Below are 14,280 nucleotides of genomic sequence, written 5' to 3' on the forward strand. Positions count from 1 at the left end.
AGCTTAAACGATGATGCATAAATTTCATTTATAGATAGATTTCACCAGGGCTTATCTCTGAGAAACACTGTAATAGGATTCAGCTGGAGGGCAAGAGAAGAACGGTGTGTGGACAGGGGTGTGTGTGTGTGTGTGTGTGTGTGTGTGTGTGTGTGTGTTTACTTTAAGCTTTATTTGTGATTGAGGTGATTGGTAAAAGGTGACCAGGATTCAGGATAATGACTCCCTGCAAAACAAGGACACCTAAAACCTTAGCGGATCACAACATGGTTAACGATTGGTTTCATATTACTGTAGCTGAAGGGTAATTCTCCAAGGAGATGTTTAAGGTACGAGCTAAATACAGAACAAAGACAATCCAATCAACCCTTTGCTCCATGTGCACACACACACTCAAGGAGGTTCTCTCTGACCTCCTCAACTGTTGACCCTGGAGTCCTTTGACTGCTGCAATTGGATACACACTTGTGTTTTGTGCATGCGTCGCAGATTGTTTCTTAAACGTGATGATAAAAGTCTAGAAGGCAGAGTTCAAAAGTGGCAGACCAGACAGCAGGTTTTACTGTATTTGGTCATTTTAATGGAAATCCCTGAAGCCAGCCAGATGATGTTTCCTATCTACATCCCCTACTCCTATATACATCCCTTATGGCATGTTCAGCATAACGAGACATGTTCTGTTTCATGTTATATGATGATTTTTTATATATGATGCTATTTTATGTTATATTTTTTAGACAGACTTGAAAACTGGGTTGGAATTTCTGGCACAGTACTAAACTGGTTTGAATCCTACTTAAAGGACAGGGACTACTTTGTGTCTATAGGTAATCACACATATGAGCTGACAAAAAATGACATGTGGAGTTCCCCATGGCTCCATTCTGGGGCCTCTTTTGTTTAACATTTACATGCTTCCACTGGCTCAGATTATGAAAAACAACAAAATATGTTACCATAATTATGCAGATGACACACAGATTTACATAACCATTTCACCAGGGGACTATGATCCCATATAAGTGCTGAGTAAATGTAGTGAGCAGGTCAATGATTGGATGTGCCAGAATTTTCTTCAATTAAACAAAATAAATAAAACTGAAGTTATTGTTTTTGGAGCCAGGGAGGAACGATTGAAAGTCAGTGCTCGACTTCAGTCTGTAATGTTAAGAACCACATATCAAGCCAGAAATCTTAGTGTAGTCATGGACTCAGACCTGAATTTGAGGAGCCACATTAAGACAGTTACAAAGTCAGCCTACTATCACCTGAAGAATATATCAAGGATTAAAGGACTTTTGTCTCAGCATGACCTGGAAAAACTTATCCATGCATTTATCTTCAGTTTTACCATAGCTTTTAATTAAATATTTAAGATTTTTCTTTTTACCACTGCCTTTAACTAGTAGATTGATAACTTACACTGCACTGTAACTTTTACTGTCATGTTTTCTTTTTCTTTGTTTTTAGCTTTTTACCATTGCTTTTAATTAAATATTTACACGGTGAGAAATGTGTAGGTAATTGATTGAAAAGATAATGATAGTGAGATTGAACACAGTGAAGGAAGTGGTCTTAAATCTCACGCCGAGTGATTTGCAGGAACCTCTGTCCACCAGTAAACGCGCAAGTGGGTCCAGAGTATAACTGGATCAAAGTGGCCTGCGGACAGACATGTCCTGGTCTGCAGTGTCCGAGGATTTTTGGAGTTTCAGTGGACCCAAACATTGCTATGGACCCGAGTACAGACTAGCTAGCCCTGACCCTGATTGTACACTGCACTGTAACTTTTATTATATTTTAATGTGTCTTTTTTCAATTTCCCTATGTTGCTTTTAAACTTTTTTTTTTTATATTTCCCTGTTGCTTTTATGTTTTATGTAAAGCACTTTGAATTACCTTGTTGTTGAAATGTGCTATACAAATAAACTTGCCTTGCCTTGCCTTTTTTTATTATGCTTTCGCTTCATAACATAATAAACATAACATGTTACATTATGCTGTGCATTTTATTTGATGTTATGTTGTGCTATTTATTGTTGTGCCATGTTATGCTTTGTTTCTTAAAAATAAAAATTATAACATAATACATAACATAGTATATTATACTATTATAGGTTATGTTATAACTTACTTGTTATGTTAAATTATGCCTTGTATGTTAGGATTTGTTCAGACATACCAACACATCACATAACATAAAACATAATAAAACATAAACCCTTTTTATGCCAAAATTAAAGTGCATAACCAGGTTGCTGTCATCATGGTTAAGAACCTCATAGCGGTTTGCAACAGAGGAGGTTTCAACCTCACAAAATGGATTGGTAATAGTCAGGAAGAGCTTCATAGCATTGCAGAAGAATACAAATCAAAGAACCTGTATGAGCTAGTGCTGGACAGAGATTGTCTACCAATAGAGATGGCTTTAGGTCTGCAATGGTGCATTGAGACAGATACACTGGTCAAAGTCAAGGAGCAGCCCCACACCAAATGTGGCATGTTGTCCACAACCAGTTCTATCCACAATCTGTTGGAATTGTTAGCAGCTTTTAAACTTTTGTTGCAAGAGTTATGTCAGAAGAAGATGACCTGATACCTCAGACTTTCCAGCAGAATTGGAACAAGTGGATGACAAAGCTTGAAAGAGTGGCAGATTTCATGGTTAAGAGGTGTATTAAGCCCAAAGGGTTTGGAAGGGTTGCAAGTGCCCTGTTACGTCACTTCTCCTATGCTAGCGAGAATGGATATGATATGGTTAGCTACCTCAGAATGCAGAACTTTCAGAAAACAGTTCATGTTGCTTTTGACAAAGCCAGAGTGGCTCCACTGAAGTCCATCACTATAGCTTGTCTGGAACTCACAGTGGCTGTTGTTGCTGTTAGAGTTGAAATGCAAAATGCTTTAATTAGAGCTGCAGCGTATGTTGATGGATTGACAGCACACTATCCACCTCAATGGACAACTCCAATGTTTCACAGTGGAGACATGTTCCCGCATTACAAATCCCTGCTTTTTTCACAAACAGCTGGGCCATGGGAGGTGGGGTTGGACAACGGTACTAACTTTGTGGAAGCAGGAAGAGAGCTAAGAGAAGCCTTAACTTCTTTAAATCAGAGCAACATTGAAAGATCTTTGTCACAAAAGGGAACTAAGTGGAGTATTAATCTGACCTGCTGGATCACATCATGGTGGTGATCAGAAAAGGCAAAGTTTGGATGATGAAGGGTTTCAAAGGGTGCTCTGTGAAGCTGAAGAAATGCTCAAACGATCACACCATCACAAGAGTGTCTGAAGATCCAAATGACAGGACTCTTTGAAAAGAGAGTTCCATTTGCAAAGAGAAGATAGAAACAAGTCCGACACAGCACTGCCTGGATCATAGATGCTTGGAGGAATACTGAAAACCTTTCCTGATAGGACAAGTCTTGTACATTTGTCAAACAAAGACAAATTTAAATGAAATAGCTGTGACTAAAGTTTGTCTTTTATGTTAAGCTGCAGATTAAGGACTGATATCAAATTACTGTGCTGACGAAACATTGCATGAGCTATTAATACCTATGTTTAAAAATGTTGATATCTGCTGTTTTTAAGACACTAGTAAGAAAATAAATGCATTATGATTTGGTAAAGGCTGATTATAATTTTTTTTTTTGAGTACACATTTAAACAATTCAGCCCAAATAGCAGCCAGTAGCGGCTAAAGTGTCACTACACATTATTATGTCATGCTTTGTATGCTGTGCTTTGTTAATAAACCAAAGTATAACACAAGATAAAACGTGCATGTGCTGTATGATAAAAGCCAAAGTCATTGTTATGAATTTCTGACCAACTTTTGGGCTGCGTAAATATTCACCCAAGAGAAAGTCAAATCAATATCAAGTCAATAGTAATATCAAATGTCGCTGATTGTTGAGATAAAGAATTTATTTTGTTAATTCTAGCCTAGATTATTGCAATAATTCCTTAATATTAGGCTCTCCAAACAAGTCCCTTGAGACTCTCCAGTTGATCCAGAATACTGCGGCACGTGTACTGACAAGGCAAGAGCTCATAGTACCTTATTACGCCACACATGGAATCTTAACATCCAAGTAAATAATAAATAATCATTCATCAATCATCAATCAATAATAATCAATCAGTCATCGACTTACAATTGCTACATATGTCAGAGGTCGCACGTCTCTGTAATGTTAAACAGTAAAGTTACAGAAAGATTTGGTCGTCAAGAGTCATGTTTTGATTGTGACTTGGATGGGTCATTTGACAAGTCTGTTGGTCTGTTAACACCAGCAACATACTGTATTTAGAAGGTTTTCCTGTGTCTCATGGGTTACATTGGTAAATAAATAGATTTTCAGTTACATATGAGCTTGTATGGTGACCAGCATGTCAAAAATGGAGCTGTGAAACAGCAATTTGTCACATCAAGTGGCACATTAACCTGCCCCTCAACACATATGCACACAGTTACACACACACACACACACACACACATATATATATAATGTCTCTGTACATTCAGCTATTTAGTGGTTGAATAAATGAACATGATATTTAAGTGACTGCTATTTCCTGAGTGCAGGCTTTTCTTTCCACCTCCTCCTCTCGGCTTTACTCGAAATTTCCCTGGGGAGCTTCAGCCCCCAGGGTTTGGCTTGGTGTCAGAGTACCGGCAGCCATGATACTTCATCAGGCTTTTGCACCATTATTGGCAAGAGCACTCCATATCCTCTTAGCAGTTATAGCTTTTCAATTTTCCTTTGAAATGCTGAGACCAGCAGAACATATGGCAATATCTTGGCTGTGTGTCCTGGATTGGACTTAAAGCCTGTAAAACAGCCCCACATCGTGAACATGCAGCCACAGGCTACACACTCTTTAACCTTCTTGGAGTTTCAGAGCAGCTGTTGTGACCACTGTTAAAGACATTTATAACAGGCACAATTACAAAATGCTGTTAGAACAGTCTGGCACAGTAATGTTATGGTGTTCACTGTCCTATAAACGATTATTCCACCACCAACCCCCTCTTCCAAGTCTCTGGGGACCCACTCAACATGATGGCAGGGTCAAACCTTCCTTCTCACACTGTCTTCCCCCAACACACAAACTGCAAGCTCAGGTAGTCACAGTTGTACAATCGCATACACTGCTTACACTCCATCCACAGACGAGAGGCTGTGGCAGGTTGATTCCCGTCTCACTCGCTTTTCCTTAAAACAAAGACTCCAAATTTGCCTCACCTTCTTAAGACTTTAAAAGACTTTCCTGAAAATGTCCCAAAAAACCCTCTTTTGGAAGCAGAGCAAGTCAGTGCTTCTGGGAAGACATAAAAGATCAGAGGGAGAAACTATCAAATATGCTCACCAGCTATTGTATCATTTTCAGCTCCTCAACAGACTATGGATTTTTAGTCCATTCCATTACTAATTCATGCTGGTGGAAGAGCTGTGGGTGAGGGGAGCAGGAGGAGGGTTGACCCTCCTGGAAACCTAATCCGGATCAATAGCGTTGACCTTGGGTTGGGCTGTTAACAGACAGACTGGACTGAAACGGGGGTTCTGACTGATCACTGAGGGGTATGTGCAGGTACTTTATTCATATAGTGAAATATTAGAGTTTTGACAATCAACCAATGCCTTCCATAGTTTTTTTTCCTTTTCTTCTGACCTTATCAAAAACAAATGTGGGAAATTATTGAAGTTGTAATGCATATCTTTGTCTCAAACTGGACAAATTTGGTGACAGTTGTGCTGAACTGTTATCACACCAAGTATGTTATATGGGCATGGACAAATATAGAGTGGCAAGAAAAAGTATGTGAACCTTTTGGAATTTCATGGTTTTCAGCATAAATTTGTCATAAAATATGATCTTCATCTAAGTCAAGGGTATTGACAAATATAATGTGTCTTAAATAATAACACAAAATAAATTCTTCTCTTTATTGAGACCAACCAAACGAACCTCATAGTGCTTGTGGAAAAAAAAGTGACCTCAAAAAAAGGTAACTGGAGGCAGGTTTTAGCAAACCTGGAGTCTCGTTAAGAAAATGGGTTTGGAGGTGTGGACTACAGCTACTTTGACTGATAAAAACCCCTCAAACCCATAACACCAGAGCAACTCCACAACAGAATGGCTTTAGAAAAACAAAAGTCAGAGATCCAGACCTCAACCCAATAGAGATGCTATGGAATGATTTGAAAAGAGCCATACACATGCGTTGTCCAAAGAATATGACAGAACTAAAGCAGCTCTGCTTGGAAGAATGGGCTAAAATTCCTTCTGAATGATGTGCAAGTCTGATCCACAGTTACAGGAAGCGCCTGGTTGAGGTTATTGCTGCCGGGGGGGTCAACCAGTTATTAATTATAAGGGTTCACTTATTTTTTCCACTGTCATTTTGAATGTTGAATGAGTGTGTTCAATAAAGACATGAAATGACATTCACATACTTTTTCTTGCCACTGTATATTCCTTTAGAAAAGTACAAAGAATATCTACAATAAGTTATCTTGCAGAGTGACATTACTTCTTTGGGGTCAGCAATAGACTCTAGGGAGGTCGAGACTCCAGTAACTCCAATAAAACAAATCCAAGTAGACTGATTTGGGATTAGTGAGGGTGGTGCAATGTAAAAATCCCTGTTAATACAAATTATAAAAGATATAGAGGATATCAGCAGCCATTGTATTTATCCATGCTTTACAGCTAGTCTCTGTTCTGAACATTTTTTTGTTTAGTTTGTTTGTTTTTACATTTTTGAAGTGGTCCCTTTAGGGATTTTACCGTGTAATATTTACTTGATTATTGCAGTGTAAGCAACAACTTCATATTGTGTGATTTTAAAACTCTCAATAACAACATAACAACCGCAGCAGCTTGTAGTTCATGTATTTTATTGTGAGATGGGGACTCATAAAAAAAATGAACAAAACAAGAAAACAAACAAAAAACAATCACTATAAAAAAGATGAGGATGTTAAAGGGGGAGGGGCATATAAAAGCAGGTGTGGTCTTGACACTGACATATAAAATAACAAAATTGGCACAAATAAAAACAGAAAAACATACGTCAATATTATTTTGGCTTGGCATAAAGGACAGTTTGTGTGGTTAAGGGTAATCCTTCAATAAAACAGCACACACTCATGCTATTAGACATACTATTAGTTTTCAAAAGTTCAGTAGCTTCATATTAGAGAGGGGAAAGAGAACGAAACTAACATGAGAATGAATGCAGAGAGGTCACAGGTTCCAATTTTCAGGCTTGCAGGGTGCGGTTTACTTTTTCCCCAAGGAAAAACATATTTTTGTTTGTTCGAAAAACATACTTCAGTATGCTGGAGTCAAATTTTTTCCAGGCTTGTAGTTATTTGCCTTTGAATTTTTTTTCCATACTAAAATATATTATCGTATTAATACAAACTACAGTATTGTACACTACATAGTGTAATAAATAACCATAAAGAATATAAAAAATAAGTCACATAAATATAAAAGTTCTCTATGACTAAACAGACATACCCATCTCCTTGGGGGTGGGGATAATACTGCCATACTGAAACAGGACATAAAACAACATAAGAAACAAAAAGAAATAATACTGACAGGTAAAAAGTTTGTTGAATTAACCTCCTGGGATTCATATTTGCCTACATTTTGTTACCTGAAGAGACATCTGAGCGTATCATGGTGTGTTAAACAAGTGCACTGAAGCTTTAAAAAGGCAGAACACAGTTAACAATTAGAAATCATACTTCATCATCATCCATTAGAAAACATGTGCATTGTTATTTTTTAGCCTCTCCGATTAGAAATAAAAGCAACTTACCTAAAGTCTATGGTACATGAATATGTGGTAGGCTAAACTCTACGCTGTCAGGTGTGGTGGCAAACCAAAGTCAACAGTATTCCGGTTTATTGGTTAATCTGGGACCCGGCAATACCTGATCAGCTGCTAAGCTTCAACAGCAGTATTCAATGGCACTTTTGATATGCATGTTTTTCTTGTTTAAGTTATATTTTTTGCATATGGCTCAGAGTTGGGGGTAGGTATAAGGAGGGTCCACAGTTTTCTACATCCCCTTTCTGCTCGCTTAAACAGTTAAAGCAATAGTTTGGCGTTTTGGGAAACACGCTTATTTGCTTTGTTGCAGAAAGTTAGATGAGAAGCTCAATCCTTCTCTAAGGTCTGTCCGGTAAATATGAAGCTACAGCCAGGAGATGGTTAGCTTAGTTTAGCATAAATACTAGAAACAGGTGGAAACAGCTTGCGTAACTCTGTCTGAAAGTCAGAAAAACTCTGGCATGCATCACTTGGACAGATATGCAAGAGGTATCGATCTTCTCATCTAACTCTAACCAAGAAAAGAAGTGAGCATATTCCCAAAATGTTCAACTATTCCTATAATACACTGATTTGTAAAAGAAACTTTGACAACAATGTATCTGAAAGTCTAAAAGGAACTAAATGACCCGTCCGCTCTTCATTGTTTTTCTTCTTAAGGCTCACGATCCAATCACAAGAACATTAAAAAGAAATGTAATGCTAACATCTGCTAGCGTGATGGCATGGTATATCTAGTGCGGTAATACTGAAGGGTAGACAACACAAATCAACTGCTCAAATCCTAAGGTAAACCAAGCCACTTGTAGTGCACAGGATTTTTCAATTTTTCCTTCCAACTTAATAAAATACTGACTTTTTTTGTTCATTGGCAATAAAAAGGTATAGAAATATCTCCCAACTGTACAGCTTTTAAAGGTTAAAATATGAGTGATAAAATTAGTAACACTGATAAAAAGAAATGACCCAAGGTGTTTTAGTAATAAAACATTATCTAAAACTTCGGCTCTAGCTTCCAAAGTCTGTATAATGCATTTCCTTCTTCGTTAAAATTCACGTCCGTCTTCATCTTTTTCTTTACAAATGGATTTTTTCTGACAGTGAGAAATCTCTCTCCTGTGGAAAAGTCACTAGTATTTTTTTCAGGCACACCTGGATTTCTACACAGTAGTGAACTGAAAGAAACTGTAAGAGTGACCAGACATCATCTCCTGTGTTCTTCCTCTGCACGGGGAGAGGAGGAATCTGATTGTGTCCCACGGAGGAGTCTGATTCCTCTTTTAGTCAGTATCTACCTTCTCCTGCAGCGTCTGCTTCTAGTCTTCAGAAACCGTGTTCCTGTTAGTTTCGGCTCCACTCTCCTCTGAGATCTCACCCTCTGTTTTCTCCTCTTCCGTCACCCCTTCTTCTGGATCCATCGCCACCTCTTCCTCCATCGTGACTTCCTCCTCTTCCTGAATGCTCCCGAGCACCTCCTCCTGCCTTGTGTCAGCCTCCTCTTCTTCTTCTATCATGTCCATCTCTGTCTTCTCCTCCTCTCCCTCTTCCACGACCAATACTCTCTGTATTTCCTCCTCATTCTTCTCTTCCTCCTCCTCTTCCTCGTCCCCTCCTTCGTCCCCTATCTGCACTACCTGGATGTCATCCATGTCCACCGCACCTTCCTCCTCCTCCTCCTCTTCCTCCTCGTCTTCCTCGCTCTCCTCATCCTCTCTGGCGCTGCTCCCTCGCTCGTCCGAGTCCAGCTGGGACGGGGCCAGGTACTGCCCCTGCACCCGGCTCAGGGCCTCCATCTCAGCCTGGGCCTCGCTGTCCTCCTCAGGGCTCTCCCGGTCTCTGCCTTGGCTCTGTGTCTCCTTCTTACAGTAGGAGTAGCGGTGGTTCATGTGCTGAGAGTAGGAGCCTGAGTGGGAGAAGCGCTTGCCGCACTTGTCACACTGGTATGGCTTCTCTCCTGAGTGGAGCCGCATGTGTTCGATCAAGTGGTGTTTGTGTTTGAAGGCCTTGCTGCAGATGCTGCACTCGTGAGGTCGCTTCCCTGCAGAGAAAGAAAAAATAGGCATCAACATGTTTATGAAAAAAGTTAAATGCTGTGGAGTAAAAAAAAAACCCTCCAGTGCAATCAGAGTGAATCCCCCCACATTGTTGCGTGAAAGGTTGCAAGGCCCATAACAGTATCTATCATCAATGTATCCAAGGAGAACATTTCAAAACAATACAACAAAATCACGGCAATTTTGCTGTGAAAACCTTCAAGGAAACTTTATCCAGGCAGGAAACAGCTAGTTTCACCTAGGATGAGGTCATTTGGAGCTCAAAAGTATGGTTGCAAGCCAAGTATCAGAGTAATAAAGAAAAATAAAGACAAACTAAAACACCTCTGAGAGCGCTGACCTCCATTTGGCCACAGAATCACCATCTTAGAGCAATCAAAATCACTACCAGATCTCGCCTCTTGCAACATTCGGTGCTTCACATGAGTAGCTGGCAGTGCAGAGGTGGGGAGCTGGCAGAAAGAAATTCTCAGACCTCTTCTGTGCATGTTGAGTAATACCTGCTGGAATGGAGGTGTCCACCCTTCTTTACGCTATAGCCCAAAATCCCCTTTTGCTCGCACTCTGACTCATCTTTCCCAGGACCCTACAGTAAGGAATGGTGAGTCCATCTGTTGTTTTTGGCCGTGTCCGTGCGTAGGCCTGAGAAACACATGAGAGTTTGTATTTACCTGTGTGTTCATATTTGTGTCTCAGCAGCGAGCTGCTCTTCTGGAAGATCTTGTCGCACAGGTCACAGGCGTACATGCCGCTGTCCGTCTTCTTCATCTTCTTCCTCTGAGGGCCGGAGTCGGAGTCGTTGTGCTCCTCCATGGTGGACACGCCCTCTGAGCAAGTGTCCAGCTTCTCCTCCTGGAAAATATCACAATTCACAGAATTAGCTTTTACAGCAAAAAGACAATGAATGACTCAGGAAACTACCAGTCCTAATGAACAACTGTGCATGTGCATTGCAGGAAATTATGCCGTGTCATTTCCTACACATAGCTCTCTCTGGAGGTAGTTAAATTAAAAGGTTTTCAGGTTATGGGTGAGCAAAACCACTTTCTCCTTGTCCCAAAATAAAACCATACTGTTCACTTATGAGAACACTTGCAGTTTTCTCCTGTCCCTGGGCTGGATGCAGTTAAACAGGATGTGAGGCAATATTAAAAAGAAGATATATACACAGGGCTCTTTTTTTACAAGGCAGGTCTATGCCAATCCACTTAACACAAAAGTATAATACAACAACAATAAATCAGTGAGGCAGGCAGAGGTGTGCCGTTTAAACAGATTCCAGCAGATCAATAGGGGCTCTGCAGTAAAGTGCAGCTTCCTGTCCTCATGGTGACAGCCCAGGAAGATCATTCACACACCCAGAGAGATCTACATCCATCATTAAGGGCCCATTAGGTGCCTGCACAAGGGCTATTATTTTTTACAAAGCACTGAATTCTGACATTTCTCTATATGACTTATTGATTAGCTGTTGGATGGTTTCAGACTATCTACCGTGTTCTGGTGGTTTTAAACAATAAAAAGTAATGATCTGGACTGAAGGGTTTGACTGATCGCTCCAAAAACAGAAACGCCAACTTGATTCAAATCCATTTGCTACTCAAAATGGCTACCAGATTAGACACTGAATCCTTTCCTGCACACTGTTAATCAGCTGGTTTACAAAATAAGAGTTTTTAACCTTGTTGCTGTGGTTGACCTGCAATGACACTAGAGGAAGAAAAACTAACTGAAATACTGAGGAAGCTAATGAAGCTGACAACATTTTAAAATCACTTCCTCTCCTGTATACAGTAGGCCACAGAGTAACCGGGGAGTATAGACAGGGTGAATTAAGGTTTGTAATAATTTGACATTTTGGGAAATATGCCTATGACCTAACTTGGTAAGAGTTAGATTAGAAGATTGATACCACTGTCATGTCTGTACATTAAATATAAAACTAACACAGTCACCTAGATTAGCTTGGTACAAAGGCAGGAAACAGTTTGCTTGTTTGTGTCCAACGGTAACAAAATCTGCCTTTCAACCCCGACGAATTTATAGGTTAAACCTCTTCTGGAGTCTGCTGGTTGCCTGGTAAACTCACAGTGACGAAAAAATAGAGTGATGAAATAGTGACAAAATAGTCTAGCACATTACCACCCATAAAACCACGAGGCTTGTTTTTACACTCTTGTGTGGATTAAGCAGACGAGTTAATCATAACATGTTAATTAATGACCTTTAGAGGTGGATTTTGTTACCTTCAGACAGAGCCTTGCCAGATGTCCCCCCCCCCGGTTCCAGGTTTGTGCTAAGCTAAGCTACCTGACAGCTGCCTACAGCTTTATATTTAGTGTACAGGTATAAGAGTGGGATCTATCTTCTCATCTAACTCCGTAAGAAAGCAAATAAGCGTAGCAGTCACAGCTGAGGGTGTATTTCCAAAAATGTCAAACTACACTTATAACAACACAGGAAAGCCCAACTGTTGCTATATTAGGGGACATAAATGGTTGCGCACCTTCACTCTGTTGAGGTGGATGGCTTCATGCGTCTCGGTCCCTGCAGGGCTGTTTGCTGTAGTGGTATAGGTGTAAGCCAGCTGGGGGATCAGGATAGTCTGTTTGTTGTTAGTGGCTAGTGCCCTTAGACATTGCATCGTGGTCACAATGTCGAGGGGTTTTGCACTTGGCTGGCTGGCGTACAGTGCGATGGAGCTGGTGCCAATGGCTGAGAGTGGCGATGCCTCTTTCTTTGTGCAAGTTAAGTTTAGCGGTTCTTCCACACTGGTAGAGCCAGAGCAAGGGGAGGGGTAAACACAGGCTTTAGCTATCACTCTCTCCACTTCCTCTCTGGCAGGCTTTGGCAGTGACAGGTCTAGGGGTCCCTCAGTGCTCTGGGGAGACTGGGCTGGGACGGGACCGCCAGCTGTCAGATTTAGTGGCAAGGGGGAGGCCGGCGAGCTGTGGGTTCCGTTGACCTCCGCTGGGGTGGCCTCTGTAGGGCTGTCCTGGGTCACAGAAGGGCTCATATTGGCTGTGTCCTTCCCTGGGACCAGAGACACCACAGTTTTAGCTTCACAGGTGTCTTCTTCCTCTGAGGGAGGTGTTGGAGCACCCAGTGATATCTGACCCTCCTGCATTTTGTCAAACCACTTCTTAACCACGTGGACTGGCAGGCTGACTGAGTCAGAGATCTTGGCCAGCTCATCCTTGGAGGGCTCTGCATTTAAGGCAAAGTAGGCCTTGAGCAGGGACAAGAGGTTCTTGGGCTGGTTGCAGAGTCCTCCTTCTGAAAGCAGGGCAGCAACAGCAGAGTCAGACTTATCCAGGCCTGCTCCGTTCAGCCTGACACCATCCTTCTTGCAGTGCTTGAGGGCATGGAGCGCTTCCAGCCCACCGGGACAGTTATCACACAGGAGACAGGTTTTAGTGGTCTTTTCCTCGTTTTCTTTAGTCTCATTGGGCCTGGTGCCTCTGATGGTAAGATCTTCTGGGAGTTTCATGTCAGTGGTGGTCTGAGCTGGTAAAGTTGTCTCAGACTCTTTCTTCAGGTTTTGGGCTGTGAGCTGGCCCTGGTTGGGGTCCAAACTGTAGTTTATAATGATTTTTGCATTTCCATCCTGACCCACAATAGGCAGACTGATGGCTGAGATGAGTTGCTGTTGCGAAGGATGGAGCATTCCAGCGGTTAACCCCGAGCTAACCTGCTCCTGGCCTTTGGCACTGCTTTCCAGCACCTGGCGAATGACGTTACCGTCCACTGCCACTTTGAGAGCATTCTGCAGGTCTGACAGGTTGATGCTGATGGGCGACACCAGCCCCACAGTGGGCAGGACCACGGCCTGCACTGTGCCCTGCAGAGGAGCTGCAGCTCCCCCACTGAAAATCCCACCGTTCATGGCGGTCACAGCTGAAGATGTTATCACCGTCGGCTTGTACTCGTACTTGTAGTCCAATGGCTCAGTTTTGATCTGGTTGAGGGGCAGCTGCTCTTGCAGGGGCTTGCTGTGCTCCAGCTTCTCTCTAATCTGGGTGCGGAGGACTGAGGGGGGCGTGTGCAGCACTGGTGATGGAGCCTGGGTCTGGGTTTTGGCATTCCCCAAGCGTGGTCTGCCGTTAACTGAGATGACGCTGATGCACTTCTTACTGCTGATGTGGGAGCTGTATGAGCCTGAGTGGGAGAACCGCTTCTTGCAGTTGGAGCACTCATAGGGTTTCTCTCCTGAATACAACCACAATGGGTGTAGCAGAGAGACAAAGAGAGAGAGAGAGAGAGAGAGAGAGAGAGATCGCGAATCAGGGAGAGAAACAGATTTCCATTAGTGAATGAAGCTAAATTGGCAAGCTAGGCTATGTGCAGAATGGCAGGACAACGCTC

At 41.7% G+C, this 14,280-nt stretch overlaps 1 protein-coding gene across 2 annotated transcripts in view; it reads right to left on the reverse strand.

Annotated features, from left to right (window-relative positions):
• Positions 1 to 7,790: 7,790 nt before the first annotated feature.
• Positions 7,791 to 14,280, reverse strand: part of zeb1b (zinc finger E-box binding homeobox 1b) — a 51,171-nt gene continuing 44,681 nt past the window's right edge. For both annotated transcript variants that reach the window (XM_038723861.1, XM_038723862.1), the window contains exons 6-8: positions 12,422 to 14,124; positions 10,587 to 10,767; positions 7,791 to 9,899 (exon numbers count right to left, since the gene is read on the reverse strand). In XM_038723861.1, the coding sequence (XP_038579789.1) occupies positions 9,178 to 9,899; positions 10,587 to 10,767; positions 12,422 to 14,124 (2,606 nt within the window). In that variant the 3' untranslated portion in view covers positions 7,791 to 9,177. The remainder of the gene's footprint in view (positions 9,900 to 10,586; positions 10,768 to 12,421; positions 14,125 to 14,280) is intronic.

This window comes from Micropterus salmoides, unplaced genomic scaffold (genome assembly GCF_014851395.1).
Source record: "Micropterus salmoides isolate LMB-PRFRI ecotype aquatic unplaced genomic scaffold, ASM1485139v1 Ms_hic_scaffold_1, whole genome shotgun sequence".
In the NCBI taxonomy this organism is placed as follows: Eukaryota; Metazoa; Chordata; class Actinopteri; order Centrarchiformes; family Centrarchidae; genus Micropterus; species Micropterus salmoides.